Source organism: Lagopus leucura, unplaced genomic scaffold, assembly GCF_019238085.1.
Source record: "Lagopus leucura isolate 7727_CA_CO unplaced genomic scaffold, USGS_WTPT01 Super-Scaffold_100044, whole genome shotgun sequence".
NCBI classification, from domain to species: Eukaryota; Metazoa; Chordata; class Aves; order Galliformes; family Phasianidae; genus Lagopus; species Lagopus leucura.
In genome coordinates this window covers 3,467,089-3,485,295 of record NW_024962291.1, presented here as the reverse complement: position 1 = coordinate 3,485,295, position 18,207 = coordinate 3,467,089, and the positions used below count along the sequence as shown (strand labels likewise).

Here is an 18,207-nt window from a genome sequence, read left to right as displayed (position 1 = left end):
TCCTCTTCCTCCCCTTTCTCTATGCAGAGGAAATTAGTCTACTATCTCTTTTAATTGCTGCCATGAGATTCAGTAATTCCTCATTGTTGAGGTTTGGGGGACTTGGATTCAAGGCCAGCTTTGTCAGCCACTATCTGAAGCAGCCTATGAACGATCTATTTGTTCTGACTATCGTGTCAAGTTGGCTACAATCAAAAGCATGCTGCAAAGATAGCTGAACAATTGCTGTTCAAGCTATACCCTGGAACATCTGGACCCTTTTAAAGTATCATGCCCAAGCTAATAAGCCATTGCTTGGATGCAGTGTCACCCAAATGCTCCTAGATGGGTCTCTGGGCCCTGGGCCAGCATGCCTGCAGTGCACTGCATTAGATGGATATATATGGATAGCACTATAGTAAAATCACTGATCCTTTGCTTTGGTGAATAGACACAGTGTTCCTCTCCGGTCACTTCTGCTGAGACTATTTGGCAACATCTCTGTGAGTCCGATTATTTCACCTCAAAGCTTGGCCAAATCTCCCTAATGCAATATGAGGCAAACACAGAAGTAGATGATCCATAATTGTGACTGTCAGTTTCCTTTTATGAAGTAATAATAATAAAAAAATTCTTGACCATATTCCTTTCTAAGATGTTTTCCTGTAAAACTATGCAGTTGAAGCTCTCTAGAATTTAGTAGTAGTGGAATAAAGGCTTCCTTTGTGCTATGGTCCTTGATGACCATAGCACACAGTCATAGATACTGATGGCACAACTGGAATGGTTCCAGAAAACTTCAGCTATGATGAAGCAAAAGAGCCTATCTCCACTCAGGCTAACATTTTCAATATGCTTTACTTCTGGGTTATTGGTTTTTTGGAGGAAGGTTGACAGCTGCTTTTGGCAGGACTATTGCACATGATTATCAAGCCAGGTCACACATCTTTGCTGCTGATATTGACTAGAATGGCAAAACTAAGACTCATATACCCAACCACAGCAGGACATAGCAGCTCTGACACTTAAAGATCAAGAAGTATCAAAGAATCTGCACAAAACTCAAGTGAAGAGCAGGAAAATCACATACAAGTGGTGTCTCCATCATAACATGATTAACTGTAAAAAGGACAGCCCTAGCAGGGCAAAGAGCCAACCCACACTCGGATTGATAGACATGTGTAAACACACACATGTATGAAAAAATAACTTTGGTTGTCATTTTTTTTTTTCTAAGTAGAGTTTTAGTGCAATTATGAGTCTCCAAACTGAAAATGTGCACAAAGTAATTATTCACTCTTTTTCTAGGCTTGGGCAAAGGGCAGTATTTATTAGGTGTAGTGTCTGACAAAGCCTTTAGTGCTGTTAATCACACAGCTTCCTAGATATTTTAAGGCTACTGGGACTTCACCAGGTAAAGAAGCACATGATGCTGAGAACCACCTTCTTCTACCTGTCTAACGGAAACCAAGTGTTGATTTAAGTAAAGTCATCTGTTTAAAAGAGAGAAGGGAAGGAAACTGAAATAGACCCCAGATTAAAAGATGTTGCAGAAGATTCAAGGGTAAGCAGAGCTGAATTCAAGAATTTCAAAACAGAAACTTCCGTGAATATTTGAACTCACTTGAATATTTCCCTCTGCTTGACTGTGTAAATACAGCATTTAACATAATTCGTTTAGTTTTAAATATGACAAGCATGTGCATAGAACAGTTTCTCTGTCACACAAACACATTCACTCCTCTTTACCCCTAGGTTCCTGGACTAGAAAACGATGTTAGGAGATTAATTTCTAGATGATTTAAAATCTACTGCCTGAAATAGTCCCTGTAAATTTATATTGGTTGAGTTAATCTGGTTTATGTTTTTATGCATGTTGTTCTCAAGTATTAGATGGTTTTAATATGAACGAACTGTGATTACGTTGAAAACCACACCAGCCAATATCCAAAACTAGAGGGGCATTTAAACACAATAACAAAGAGGAATGCTGATTTGTGGTTGAAGTCTCAGACACTGTTTAAATTAAATTCCTGTCTGTGCCACAGATGCCACTGTGTTTTCTTGAGCAAGTTGCTTCCTGTACCTTAGCCACAAAGGAGGGAAACAGTGTTTTCTTTTTCCCTTCCATCCTCTATTTTGTATATTTAGCCTATCACAGCAGGAGCTCTTATGCTGTGATGAACATAAAGAAGGCACCACATCCAAGGCCCATACTACAGGGAGGTACCTCTTCAGACCAACATGTCCATGCCATACAAGGGCAGGTTGGGCTGCTTGGCTGCCCGTGGGAACTGACCAGGCGTAGATCGGTTAACTGGGGCTAGAAAGAGAATCTATGACAGTTTCAAACAGCCCATCTCAAACTGCTGAAGCAGTGGGATGTTTCAAAGAAGTATAAAAAAAAACTGTAATAACATTTGTCCTGAACTATTAGAGAAGACCAAACGTGATTTTCTTACAGAAAGGAACTGTGGTTTTGTATCAGCTTGAGAGAGTAAGGTGCAGAAGCAGAGAAAGATTTGAGAAAATTACATATTTCCATCTTGGTTGATAAGCTCTAGGAAGGATATACATCAATATAGGTGTGATTATATTCTACTTTTTACTGATTACTTTTCTTATCTCCCTTCTGACTCCTGATGCTCTAAATAGGAGTCAAACAGTGATTTCTCTTGCATCTCATACAATCTAAGCAGCACAGGATCATTTGAGTTTAGCAATGATTATTTTGAAGGACCGAGGGCAGGTAAGGTGACAGGAGGTGTGTCTCTGTAGCAGAGAAAGTAAATCTATCCATACTCTGAAGTTTCTCCAGTAGCTGAAAAGATTCCAGTCTGAACAGACTAAAATCTAAATAGAGTCCTTTCAACTCTATCCCCTTTACTCCCCCCAGTATTCAATGACAAACGAAAATAAAACATTTTAGCTCCACTGAAATCACTCTAATAACAGATCTTTGACAAGAAAAACAATTTCAACTTTGATGTAGTTAACTTCAGCAGCAGTTCCTCCTTCTGTATCAAACCCCAAATTTGCCATTTACACATTAGAACATTTTCTGTTGCTCATCTCCAACGCAGACACAAACGATCAACTTAAAAAAAAACCAACAAAACACCACCATCTAAAACAGAGACATCTTACAGTCATTTATTTCCTTTAAACTGGTAAGAACAACAAATGAAAGTCTTCTGTGCAGCACTTTGTGCACACTTGTTCATACAGAACCCTTTTCTGTGATTTGCCCCACAGGGTACTTACTCCTTACAGCCATTCCTCATTCTCTCTCAGCATATTCCCTGCGCATTTCTATTCCACTCCAAATGTAAACACTCTGCACAAGAATGATGGAGGCTAAGATTCCAATCTTGCTTGGGCTCATCTTTGAAATGCCAGACAAAATGGGCTTGACGTGATTTAATAGAATGATTTTGTCATCTTATTTGCAGGCCTTACATCCCCTTGTAGATCTACTCAAATATAAACCCAGACAGCTGATCTTAAAGTGAGCAACTGATCTGAAGTTTGTTTAAAAGATTATCGACTGTTAATTCATTATTTCACTACTCAATCTTTCCCACAAACTCCTAGATTGTATAGGACACACTGCACAGGGAGAGGACTAAAACTCCATTAGGTTTTCTGCTCTTAATAGGCATGTAGGTAGTTACATAGAACACAAGCATGCCAGTGTGATGAATTCAAAAGTCATCAGTCAGACTCCAGATACGGAACAAATCCATGGGTGTTTGGAAAAGTTTACCTTCTACCTTTAGCATCATACTTCCCTAAAACTGTCTACATCCAGAAGCATTAGAGATTTGGGGTAAAATCAACAGCAACTCACTGATACAGACTCTACTCTTTCACAGTATTTTACTTCTACTTTTTTTACTTTTAATACCACCTTTAGCATTTAAAGGAGTATCACAGATGACTGCATTTGATCAAATGAGCAGAGCTTATTATTATGATGCCATTGCTTGTGAATTGTAGCACAGAAACCACACAGTAGCTGGAACTACCTTCAGTCACTATTCTCTAGGGTAAACTTAATATTTCTTGCTTCATTTTAAAGAGTTGATGGTATATACACTGAATTCCTGCAAAAAAGTTAATGAGCTGTCACCCATTAGGCTGTAATATTGCTCACTGCCTGTGGCTGTCTTTACATCCAGATGCTACTTTTGGGGTTTTTTTTTTTTTGTTGTTTTGTTTTTTTTAAATTTGTTTTCTAAATGTATAATCCCATCTCCTGTGATCCAAGGACTGACACCACAGAAACAGAGAACAAAACATCATGACTGCTCTGTAGGCCATATCCACAACTATATCAGAGCTATCCTATCTGTGTATAGCAACACAAGACAAAAGGGGATAGATATAATGACTAAAACACATGCTCCCCCCCCCCCCCCCCCCCCAGGTATCTTGTTCCCAGTAGAAAGTTTGTATAAGTTTCTTACTAAAAATAGGGTTAAGGAAGTACATACACGTAAAATCATGATTCTTCTTGTTTACCAACTCACCACTGACTTCAATTCAAAGTGCTTGCTGGAGCTTACCTACAGATGTCCTATTTAATAATTCTCCAGTGAGCCCTCCTCCATGACTTTGCCCAATCTCTCTCTCTGTTTGGTTCTACTCTGGCTACCAAAACTTCTGTCAGCAGTGAATCATACAAGTAATTATTTTTGGTTTTCATCTTTAGCACGTGTGTCTGAGACTTTTATTTCATTGTAGCACCAGTACTGGAAATTGAAATTTACGTGTTCTTCTTTTCTTACCCACTGAAATATTATCAGACTGGTGAGAGAGAAGCTAGTAAAATTTTAAGGGTGCCTAATGAGCTAGATTAATGAAGGATGGGCTTAGATGTAGTTCAGTTTATAGAAAATGGGCAACCTCTGTAAGAAAGTGGAGTACTGAAATTGCTTCCGTATGCCTGTGCTTCAGCATCTGGAAAAAGACTAGGGATTAAATTAATAGGAATGCTTAATCTTCCATATGCCTCTTAATATTATTCTGCATCCCCCAGGCTAGCAGTTCTGCAAGCACTGTATACAAGATAAGTGACTGCTTGGCTGTGGTTTTGACTTTTATTGATTTTGCGTATCTTTTAAAATTTCCATTCTAAAGCACAGTGTTCAGATTTGTTCCTAGTTATCAGAAAGGCCAATTCTCATAGGTCTATTGCAGAAGCTGCCAGTGTTCAATACCTGAACTGCCCAGAGCACATTCAGCATGTAAAGTGCTGAACGTATCCATGCCAGACCTGTTTATCACTCACTGTTCTTCCAATTTATCCCAGTTCACAGCACTGACCACAACGTCAGGAGATTATTGCTTTTCTTTTTTTTTTTTTTTCTTTTTTTTCCAGTATCGTCCCTCAATTACAAATAAAGCCAAAATATCCCTTTCCATTGAAGTAAATGAGTTCACCATCAGTCAAGGTTTTCTTTTTTTTTTTTTCCAGTTTTTGCCTTTCAAATGTGCACCAGTTCTTATGATCCATCAAGAAACACAGTAACTGCTCCCATAGACTTCAGAAGGGCATAAAAAAAAGTAGACAGAAATGGCACCGAAGGTGATGTTAGGTAAAGCAGTTACTTTGTGGAAAATTGGGAGATAAGCCACACGCTATGAATTCTTCTCAGTAAACAAGCTGTCAATATGAAAGCTGGCACTTGTGAACACAGAAGAGATGGGTGAGATAATACTTTCCTAAGTAAAACATAAAATTATCTAACGTATGCTATTAGGATTGTAAATACGGAGAATAGAACATTCTTAAGCCACAAGAAAGGCCCACTGTAATGCGTCAGCCCGCAAAGCTGGCACAGAAAAGGACGTGGTTCTAGGACAAAATCTTGCTGCTACACGTTAGCATGTACTGACACCACAACAAGGAGCAGGAAAATGAAGCAAACAACCCCATTAAATTTTAACTTCTCTGCAGTCTATGTCTGCAAACCATAATTACCAGAGCTCAGATTCTAAAAAGATAGTGGGTCATATCCTTAGTGCTGGAATGGTAATGAGCAATTAATACCTCAGCGTTAAGATTCACTCAAGGAGTGAATAAGCTTTCATTCTCGTTTGTATGGAAATGCACATCTCAAATCCATGCAAATGACCAATGCAATTCAACGCTTGCAGATTAGGCAGATTAGATATGAAGCCTTTTGCAATGGGGAACTGTTAGTTGATTACAGGAAAGAACCAGTGAAAATCTGTAGCAGGACTTTGATATGTCAGTGACTATTCTGCTCAGCTGGATCACAATTAACAGGACTTCAGCCAAAGCAATCAGCTATGGATAGAATCAAAGCTCTGGTGAAACAACTACAGGAAATAATTTAGCCAGAAAAAAATGTTGCAACCTACAGGTTTCCAGCTCTTTATGAAAGCCACCTCGATAAAGCCTTGCACTCATCTATCCTTTAAAGTTCCATGCTCAGAACTCACACTGAAAATTGCATCAAATACACATAATATCATTATAGTTATACTGAACGTGGGACCTATACATCTAACAATCAAAGACACTGTAGATGGAAGAGAGAAAACCAAATTACTACAACCAGAACACCGAAGAATAGCACACACAAGAGAACTTCCTTTCAGACACTTTTGGTTTTGTAGAGTAGTTCAGATTTCAAGTAGGCAACTTAAGAAGCACCGTAGCATTTGTTCTATTTTAGGGTAGATGTTGCCACATAACAGATTTGTTTTTAGATTAATTCAGCGGTGGTGCAAACTGCATTTACAGGAAATCTGAAAAAGTGATATGATTCTTTGTGCAGTGATGCACTGCATGCTTGAATTTCTACATGCAGCTATTTGGATTGCTACTAGTAAGAGGACAAGTGTTTGTGCTTTCAAATGCAAGCATGCAAAATGTGCACATGCTTGCAATGAATATTATCCTGCTGCATTTTTGGATTCGCAGTAAAAGGTGTTACGCGTCTCACTACCACACACCATTTGTATAAACAGTAATTTCCATTTAAATCTCTACAACTTGAAATTTAGCAGTAGATACTGTCACTCCTAATGTTCCCTGTAATTGAAAAATACTATTATGAGACGTTAATCACAGAATGGTTTGGGTTGGAAGGGACCTCTAAGACCATCTAGTTCCAATTCCCTGTTTTAAGCGCCTGGCCTTGAATGCTTCCAAGAAACCACAGCCTTTCTGGGCAACCTGTTCCAGTGTCTCCCTCACAATAAAGAATTTCTAGAATATCTAGTCTAAATCTACTCTTTTCCAGTTTAAAACCATTTCCCCTTGTCCTGTCGCTACTTGCTGTTACAAAAGGCTCATGGCAACCTTGTTAATACTGATATTGACGCCGCACTTACTATCAGGTACAAGAGTAGTTCTGACCACATAGAAGGGAACACCTGGAGAACTGCTTTTGGATTCCTGTAACTATTCTTCAAAGGCAAATTTTAAAAAGCATCCAAATAACTGCAGAAGTGCCATTTTAAAACAACTCAGTGGAGAACAGAGCTCAACTTTTCCTGCTCAGAAATAGATGTTATCTGTTTCTTAAGTTCTGTTGGAAACCCAAAATGTGTTACTCCTGCTTCAGCAGGGCTTACTGACATCTGTGGGAGTCTGATATGTAGGCACAACACACTGTTAAGAGTCCAGAGACAATCAATTTTGCCCTCACTGTGTACTCTGGATGATTTTCTACTGTGCCCTTGTGTAAAACTGAATTACCCAAGGGCAAATAAGCACTAAGCCCATCTGATTATCTGCAAAGTGCAAGCTGGGTCTGATATATCCAAATTAATGGCCAGCAGAAGGAACAGATCATCCCAAATAGCATTAGAGTCAATACAAAATTAAAGCAGTGAAATGAAGAGATATGGCACACAGAAGTTCTTGAGTGCACTGAGGACTTTTTTTCTGGATCGAGCTGCTAGGCACACCCTGCATTAAACCACTGGCATGCAGCGGTCTCTGCATATGGATTAGCAGTGGTGTGCTCACACAGCTGCGCATATCTGGTAAACTGCTTTTGATTTTGATTTTGGTAGCAATCCAGCAGTGGCCAGGTTTCTTGAGGGTAGGCTGAACAGTCATTCACAGATGTTTCAGGATGAAAAAAAAAAAAAAAAAAAAAAAAAAAGAAGGCTGGTCACCGCAAATAAAATGATTTGTTGCTGCTGTAATCCTGCTTGGCTACATTCTCTGAGGGACCAGATAAGCGTTATCTACATGCCTGGACATGGACAGTTGCTATGTTAGCAGAGCTAGGAGCTCTGTCTGGGCACCGCGCTGAGGCAGTTTGTGTCTTCTGGACCAAAGCTGGCTGCTGCCCAGACAGACTGAGGAGTGGGCAGAACCACCGCCTGCAACTGCCAGCACACAGCTCTGGCAATAAGCTTTTCAAAGAACACAGCACTTCACGCTTTTGCCTTTTTTGACTAACAGAAAACAGCAATGAAGTCTAAATATGCTGAAATTACAGACTGGATTTTGATTTTTTTTCTTTTTTTCTTTTTTTTTTTCTCTCCAATCAAGGCATATCATGTTGTACCCCTTCTAGTTACATTCATAACACCACCTTTGCAGCAGTTTGCCAAAACAAAACAAAAAAATCTACAGGAAGGAGTCTGCAAGTAGGTTCCTGCCACCTTGATTCATCCCCCTGGCATTTATGTATTAGGAAACCATCGCAAAATACATATATTGTACAAGGCCAATGTTCCAGTTGGTGTACAAGATTAATAGATCCTACATACAACAGTATATTGAGAGGATACTTATTTTCCTCAGAGATTATATATATGCATATAAAAATATCCAATACTAGCGATACAGCTTCATGTTTCAGAGATTTAGAAAGAAGGAAATGGAATTGTTATTTTTGCTGAAAGTCTCCCTCCCTCCCTCAGATAAGCACAGCTCTAAATTTAAAAGAAGGCAAAACAATATATATATATTTTGCTGATTTCAATACATGGAAGTTCATATTTGTGCCATAAAGCATCATGATTTCTGTCAATTCACTTGTGTTTCAGCATTATATTTTGAAAGTTTCCCTTTCAAGTGTTGCCTCCTGCATGGTGCCAGGCTTCGGAGCACATCTGCTTGTCTCACTATTACAAATAGAAAAGCTTTGCAAAAGTGACATGATGTCACAGAAACACAATTCCATGCTCTTGAAGGCAGAATTAGCTTTATTTGTAACAGCTCCTCGAGTCAAAATGCACCTCCACAAAAGCCTACAGGAATGGATTTCAAATGAAATTGAATTCTGCCTCTGTGATGTGCCCATAACAAACAGACCCTGTGCAGACAGTAGATGCACATAAGCAGAAACACTCAAATGGTTTAAAGACAGCACAGCATCATGTGGAAGCTTTCTGGAACAAACAATTTGTATTTGTGCACAATAATTGGAAATGGTTCACAGACAGCGTTGTACTCTTGGCGAAGCTCAGAGGAAGAGGTAGGCACAGACCAGCCCTGCTGAAGGTTTAGGCTGATCCCAAAAGGACTCAGAGAGCTGCCGATGGCCACCGTACCACCCTGAGATATAAAAAGCTAATTTTATAATGTCTGAGAAGTCACAAAGGCAGTTAGATGTTGCCTACACTATAGAAAATCTCTTTAAGAAGCCCAAAATTCAAAACTATTTCAAAACTAAAGGGAATGTAGCTAAACGTTTAAAATACATGGTCACCTTCAAAAACAGCTGATCTACATATCTTTTAGGCAGCACCTGGCTTGGGAAGGATTTAATTGTGTGATAAATCATCCCACGCACAGAATAGAGAAGGCCAGTCTTGGAGATCAAAAATCGAGCTCTGGCCGCTGCCTGCAGCTGCAGTAAAAATGTGATTTCAGCAGTGCCAGTGTGCTGACATGCACACTGCTGTTTGTCGACTCCAACTGAAATTCTCTATTTTTAGCCTTTCAGCTACTTTCAGATAAAATTCCTGCAGATAGGACTAGCTGTATAGGTCAGATAACATACAACTCTGAAACCACAGATGACCTCATGCAACTACAAAGAAAGGTCTGTTACTTAAAACAAGGCTAAAATTTAACCCAGCTATACTAAAATTAAACAGGGAGCATTTTACAGTCCCATTACAAGGCATAAAACAACAGTCACCATAAATTCACAGTGCATTTACTTGTAAAAAGAGTAATTAATAACCCCAAGTAGATTATCTCTGAGGCAGCACAACACCAACGCTTTCTCACGCTCGCTGGAGATTTTACAAACACCACTGAGAATCTATTTTAGCTGTCATCTGAGAATTGTTTGTCCAAACTGAAAAGTCATTGTTCTTTGTCACAATCCACAAGACACATTTTGTCATGTCCCACACTTCTAGCTGACATTAAGGAGATAAAATGAATAAACATAACTTGAACTTTCTGGAATGAGCATCCATTTGTAAGGATGCTTACTGACCACAGACCCAAACAAGCAGTCCACAGCAATTTTTCTCTGTCCAAAATGCACTGTACTTTCCTGTTTTCTTCTCCACTCTTCATGTTTGTTTCCCTATATATCAAAAGGCACCTGTTTCCTTCAAAATGCCATTCATTTCTGACAGATAGAAACATATTCATGAGTGCTATCATTCAAGCCTATCTTATGTATTTAAAGATAAATGTATATGGCAGAATGGATATATCTCACACTAGATACAATACAGATTGAGAGGATCAGTTTGCGCCCATTGCTCTGTTACACTCATAACTCTCTTTTGGTTTGCAGAATATTTGTCTGATATTTATTCACAACAAACACATCATGAAGGTATCACAGACTGCCAGTCGTGGCAGAAAGCTTTTTTCCCCACAACATACTTAAAAAAATTCTACTTTTCTTTATCGCAACATAGACAAGCCCACCACCTCAGTTTTCCTCTTTTCTACCTTAAAGCAATGACATTGGATAGCAGGTAGAGACAATCTTTCAAGCAGAACCAGCATTGAAATAAGGGGTCACATAGCACTTAACTGTTAATTTGCAATTACAGAATAAGTCTGATGTTTTCTGACTTCAAGTCACTTGAAAGGAGAAACTGTTTGTCACAGAGAATGAAAACCAGGACAGAATGAGGTTTGCTCTCACACTCTCTAAGGAATTGTAGGTGGAGTTATATAAACAACAAAGCAACGATCAAAGGGAAATCTTGGGACTGTAATATACCGAAGTATTAAAAGAACAGAGTCTTTTATCTGTCGTAGAGGAAGGAAGTAGAGCATTGAGACATGTGTAATAAATACAATTAAAAATAAAAAAACCAAGCAAGTCCTCAAAGAGACCGAAATCAATTAAAGTCTGTTTGTTTTTTTTCTTCTGTCCTTTCCCCCCCGGCGACCCCCCCCAGTCTGTTAAAAGAAGAAGAACGAACCAAAAATGCAATCTACAACAAAAATTACACTCCATCACCTGGAAGAACCAGCCATTCAACTCTATTTTAAGCCGAGCTTTTCCCCTCATCCTGTGAAAAAAGCTCTGTTCAATCACAGACCACACGTTTGTTCACTGCCAGCCTCAGGCTTACCTTGTCCTCCACTCTGTTCAGCCGGGCACCAATCGTGTTATTCCCTCGATCTTTGCTTTTTTCTGTGAACAAGAAACATTTTCATATTAATGTATGGTGTTATAACAAAACATCAGTAAGCCACAACAGGGTATGTATAAGTAGCCCACCAACACAGTGTAACTGAACACCTCTACCAGGCTGGTAGTTTTATTTCTGAAAAGCGGCTTTTTGTTTCTTTTTATAGTGCAAGGCCCAAGCCACAGCTTTTAAGAGCCCTTAAGCTTAAGGCACTTTCAACCTTAGCTTTATGCTTTAGCCTGGGAGATCAAAACCGGTCCCAAGTTAGTTAACATTTTAATTACTGTTTAAAAGACAATTTGGCACTATGTGCAAAAAATAAGTATGAGCAACGCACGTGGACAATGTTTTGTCTTTTTTTCTTTCTACATACCATACAGAAAAATAAACTTGAAAACAACAGTAACAGGGTTTGGATTAACCAGTCTTGCTGCTAAACAAACTTAATACTTTGGGTTCCTTTTCTACTTTCCTTTCAAAGATAACAAAGATGTATGTGAATATTACTGATTTCATAGGAACTCTGTATTTATAATACACCATTTTACTGGAAACAGGATGAATCCCAGAGAGATTAGAGTCATTATTTTGAAAAATCCAGTGAAAGTAGGTGCTATGGTTTAACCTGGCAGGTGGCTGAGCACCACGCAGTCACTCACTCATTAAACCCCTTCCCAGCGGGATGGGTGAGAAAATTGAAAGGAAACTAACAACAAAGTAGAACTCATCGGTTGAGATGAAACTATTTACTAAGAGGAAGAAATAAAATAAGGCAATAGCTATGCCAAATATACCTATATGAACATGATAACAAATGATGCACAAGCAATTGCTCACCACCTCCTGACTGATGCTAGGCTAAGCTCCTGCTCATCAGAAGAGCCAAAACTCCCACTCCCTTCAAAACACCTTCCACACAATGCCATCTAGTATGGAATACTCCTTTGGCCAATTTAAGTCTACTGTCTTAATTCTATTCCCTCTCAGCTCCTTATACCCTTCACTGAGAATGACCTTGACTCTACAACATTGCTTAGCAGCAACTGTAAATATCAGTGTGTTATCAACACTGTCCTTCTCCTAGAACCAAAACACAGCATCGTACCAGTCACTCTGAATAAAGTAATTCCAACTCAGCTGAAACTAAGACACCAGGTGCTTTAAATATCTAATTAAGAACAGCCCTATTTAAAAAGGTGTTGTTTAGGTATCTACAATATTTAGTTAGCTTCAGGTCACAACTTTTTAAAATTGTTGCAACAAAATCAAAAGTATTTTTAAAAGGATTTCCCACTAATTATATCTTCATAAAATAAAATTTAGACATATTAATTTACCTGAGACAGAGATGAAAAGAGATGGCTTCCCTATGCACTGATCCAACCTGTGAACAAAGAAGAAAAATTTTTAGCTTTTATCAGACTGAGGTGATAAAGTGATATCAATCTTCATTTTCTGGAGCTGAATGGGAGGAGACCTCTTCACAAACAAGCAATGTGGTTTGTACAGCAAATGAACCAGCATTAGACTTTAATGGTCTTCAGCTTTCTTTAGCAAAAGTGGAGTTTTACCGTGCCCACTGCTTTTTCACATGAACAGAATTGCTGTTTCCTCAATTTTTGGGTCTACTGTAGCTTACTTACAGCATCCGCCTATTCTCTCTTTGTTTGCTCTTAAGTGTAGTTCTACAAGAGCAGGCAATGTTATTTCACTCTGTACAAGCACATCAAGGGATTATGGCCTACAGTCAGAGTAAGCTTGGTCTGAGGCAATGCACACAAGTATAATCAAAACAGTAAGTCTCAGTTATCAGATTTTTAAGCTCTCTGCCTTCTTCATCTTCTGTAAAAACAACGCTTCATTTGAATGACGTTTCTGTATTCTGTGAATTTGCACAGTCTTACCAATACAGCATTTGTAATCCTATCAGTTGTTATACCTTCTCTGTAACTCCTTGATTCGCACCATCAGGTTGAGATGACCCTGGGAATACTGCTCAATAACATCTCGGACATCGTATGGCTTTCTAGCTTGCTGTAAAATAAAAATCAGAAACAGATCGGTAAGCTACAAAGATGTATAAATATTCCACGTGAATGTAATTTATTTTCCAAAATCAAGAAGTAAATTCTTCTAAATGCATTTAACATTTTATTAAATTTCAGATAAGTTGACCATTGTATGATCATATATTTATTGTGGAATAATTATGACAATTCTGATTAAATCCACCTTTTTTTTTTTTTTTGTGACTGCATGTCTACTTAACTTTTGGGAGATTATCCATTAAACTTGAGGCCAAGAAACTATGTCTGCTACTTTGCTCAGAACCTTGTGGTCACCTTAGAGCATCTTCTGGAAATCAGTTTTATACTCATCAGCTATTAGCCAGTAGAGAGCTCTTTTGCAGGTGCAAGCACTTATTCTCAGCCTGAGCTCTCAGTTCAGTTCATACTATGTGAACCTTAAACCACAGTATTGGTTGAAGGTGCATGACTGATTTCCTTTTGCAGAAAGCCTGGTTCAGCTTTCTAATCTACTGGGAAATACTGGGAAAAGACCGGGGCAAGAAACAATGAGAAAGAAAGCCCTGGGTTTGAAATTTGTATTTCACGTATGGGGAGATCTTAATCCAACCTATTAGTAATAAAAACGCTTTTGTGAGTTATTAAAGGCAAAGATCATTTTTTTCCAAGAAATATTGAGACTAACTGGGATGTAACTGAATGAACCTGTCAAAGTGTAGTAATAAACTCAAAATATCTTAATCCTACTGTTAGAAACTGAAGCAATGATGCTCTAACACAACAGAAGGACAGGAGTAGGGTCTAATCTTCCCACGTCAGACTGAATAGTAAGCAACACCTGACATTACAGAAGAACAGAACAGGCTAGAATGGAGTACAACAGAGTACAACAAGGTGCAGTATTCAAGGTGAAGCCACACCAATGCTAAATATAGCAGGAGAATTACATATTGTAACTGGCTGGTTACACTGTGTTCAGCGCACCCCAAAAAGCAGCTTTCTCTCTTGGCTTTCAGGCCCCATTTCTGGCTCGTGTTGAGACTGCTGCCACCAGCATTTCAGGCCCCTTTCTGCTGAGCTGCTCTTCAGCCACTTGTCTCCCATCTGTGCATGTGTCTGTTGTCATTCCATCCCAAATGCAGCATTTGCATTTAAGTTTGTTGAACTTCATGCCACTTCTGATTGTCCAAACAGTCAAAAGCACATCTTGGTTTACTATTGTCAGCAAATCTGCTGATGATGCAGTCAACTCCTGCATCCAAATCACTGACAGCAATGTTGAACAGAACCATTCTTTGAACTGAGTCATGGGGAATACTGCTAGTGACCTGCCACCAGCCACATGTAGCTCCATTCGCTTCAGCTCTTTGAGTTCTGCCCTTCAGAGAGTTCATCACCCAGGGTAACAGGAACCTGCTCACAGTAAGAACATTTGTCCAGAAGGATTCTGGGGATGGTATCAAAGGCCATACTGAAATCAAGAAAGATTAGATCCACTGCCTTCTCTTCATCTAAGCAGGTGACCCTGTCATAGAAGGATATCAAATTACTAAGGCAAGACTTTCCCTTCATGAACCCATGTTGAATATGCCTAATGACAGCTTTGTTCTTTAATTGCCTTTCTGTAGCACCCAGGACATTTTTACGTATCTTTTCTGGGTACTGAACTAAGATTGACAGGTCTGTTGTTTCCTGAGTCTTCTTTTATGCCTATCTTGTGTACAGGGGTATAACATTGGCTAGCTTCCAGTCAGCAGAGACTCCCATGACCTGCAGTAAACTGTTGAGAGGGTCCAGCTTTAACGTCTGCTAATTCCTTCAGTGCTGTGATATGAATCCTGTCAGGCCCCTTGGACTTACAAACACTCAATGGATACAACTGGTCTCTTACAATTTTGGTGGCTACAAATGGAGAGTCATTGCTCCCCGTGGACCCCTAAACCTAAACCCTCTACAGTCAATTGCCTGGGGACACTGCTAACTAGCTCCTTGAGTAGCTTAAAGTTTGCTCTCTTAAAATCCAAGGTGCCAACTCTGCTGACGTTTTTCCTCCCTACACTAAAAATGTTGAACTCAACTGTTTCATGATCACTGTTTAGAAAATGTTCAAGGTTAAATGAAAACCTGTTAATTCTCAACATCATCTCCATCAGCTGAAGTCATCCAAAAAACCGGACTGAAAATTTCAGGACAGGCTCCAGTTAAATGTGGGGAAAACTTCCTATGATAAAAATGCATTGCAGTGCACTTCATTTCTTGAAGAAAACACTTTTTTGTATGTTTTGAAGGGGACAATTTCCTCTTTATCAAGTTTAATATCTTTGCTTTTATCACACTCCCTTGTTCAGGTAAATGAAATACTGGATAAGGGCCAGATGAGAATGGCAGTCAGTCCATTTTACAATTAAATTACTTTTGACATCCAACTGTTGTCTTCAGATACTGCCTTAAGGAGTTTCAAAAACTGCACATCTTCTGAAGATCAATTGTTCTGCACCTAAATAATAGGTTTTGTTAGTCTCCTGTTACATTTTGCTCTTATTCCACCTGCTCTTAAAAAACCAGAGTTCACCACTTCATCTTTAAAACTCTCTCTTCATATATTTACTTTTTCAGTAAAATATCACTTCATTAAGCAAATTGCATTTCAGTCTGCCAGAATCTCAGAAACCAACTGCAAACCTTGGGCTCATGTGAGATACTGATTTGACCAAAGAGCACACAGGAGTTCCCAGGAAAGCCAAGTGCTTACACACGCTGCAATCATAACCGACAGCCACAGAGAAAGAAGCCTGACCCAACAGTGGCATAAGCCCAAAGTCTTAGCCCTGTAAGTGTAGTACTATCAAAACAAACAAACAACCCCTGTCCTCCCCCCAGAATCTTTACTATCTTCATGTGATAACCCAGCAAGGGACAGATCTGCAAGATCAGCTCGAAAACTTCAGGTTCAGTAAAGCACTTTAGCAGGAAGAAGCACAAAGAGCTTTATTCTGCCTTCCATACTCTGCAGCAGGAGTCTGATAGTAATTCTAAATAGGTTACTGTCTGGTTTCTGTTTACCATTTAACAAAAACTGAAAATGTGGAGTAAACATAATTTATGAATGAAGTTCAGTTTCCAAGTCTGATGGAATATTTAATAGTCAGTACTGATTATTCTGCAATTACTTCATAGTGAAAGCTGACCTTTCAAGAAAAAATACTCATGCTGCTGCTGTTGACAACAGAATTTGTTAGTTCTGTAAAAGGAAAAAAAAAACTACAGCAGACAATGAATGAGTATTGAAGGAAAACGTACAAGCCAGTCCCACATGTTTCCTTAGCTTCTTTCCTCTCCTTTATTCCTCTCCTAATCAACTTATGGTAAAGAATTTCCTAAGTGAGAAAGACTTTCTCTCATCATATATGAAAATTCGCACAAATCACCAATGCCAGCTCCAAATAAGAAATGCACACAAGTGCCCACTGCTGTTCCCTTGTAGCTGCATTCAGAGAGAACTTTCCCAAGAGCCAGACCAGGGAGAGGGGAATCCCTGCAAGGGTATTTCTGGGAAATGTAACCAAGTAACAGTCAAATAAAATGGGCCTGGGATCCTTTGAAACAAGGACACTTTGAACTACATTGTTTGCTACAGCCCAGTGCGGAGATTAGGAAAGATTACACACATACAACTCATGATTCATACTGTGACAAACAAATTTCATATGGTGATGTGTCTAAATGCAAGATTTTCCAGTGAAATCATAACAAACCAGGCAACGGTTACTCATGTCAACTGGTGGAACTCCAAGCTGTATCTTTAGTTTATTCTATGTATAGAATACTTGCCATGGTGAAGAGCACAAAACAAATTAAAAGCATGTTTCAGAAGGGAACTAAAAAAAAATAAATGTTTATAGTTGACAATGGGAAATCAGATCAAATCCCTGGTCTCTGGGTCTTTTCTGGTGGATGACACAATTGTATCCATGTGCATAAGTCACAAAACATTTAGGAACTTTCCTAATTGGAAAATAAATGTTATTTACCCATGAACTCAACCAGTGGAAATATCTAACTGTGGTGATACTTGATCACGGAGATACTTGATTTAGACCTAACGTGAAATTTACTTTTGTGTAGGAGGCGGGGACAAAGCCCAGGAAACCATTAATTTCTAAATACTGTTTTCCCTATAATCTATGGAATCCTTTCATAACATTGAGCTGTTCATCTTCAGTGATGCACAAGACTTGTGTTTACTACTAGTAGACCTTTCCTACACAATTTAAATGAGTCCCACAGACTTTGCAAGCATTATAGCTCATTTACAAGAGCATAAACACATCCTTAAAAAGGGCATTAATTCTTCAAAATGTTATGCTGGGTTCCTACACGGGCATCATCATATGGACTGTATTCAGACCTAGACTTTTAAATACATCATAAATTTGTCCCCTTCTTTTAAAGAGGAAATGATTTGTATGTGTGATGCTTCACATAGTATTACTTTTCATGTCCTTTGAAATGCCTTTGTTTAGCTTCAATTTGTTTTTAATTACCATTTTTTTTTTAAACAGGAAGTCCCTGCTTTCTAACTGACATT

General features: G+C 38.8%; 1 protein-coding gene across 1 annotated transcript in view; it reads right to left on the bottom strand.

Moving 5' to 3' along the window:
* Positions 1 to 18,207, bottom strand: part of KCNQ1 (potassium voltage-gated channel subfamily Q member 1) — a 328,391-nt gene that overhangs the window by 90,462 nt on the left and 219,722 nt on the right. The window contains exons 16-18 of the mRNA XM_042884501.1: positions 13,532 to 13,626; positions 12,930 to 12,976; positions 11,533 to 11,594 (exon numbers count right to left, since the gene is read on the bottom strand). Coding sequence (XP_042740435.1) covers positions 11,533 to 11,594; positions 12,930 to 12,976; positions 13,532 to 13,626 — 204 coding nt within the window. The remainder of the gene's footprint in view (positions 1 to 11,532; positions 11,595 to 12,929; positions 12,977 to 13,531; positions 13,627 to 18,207) is intronic.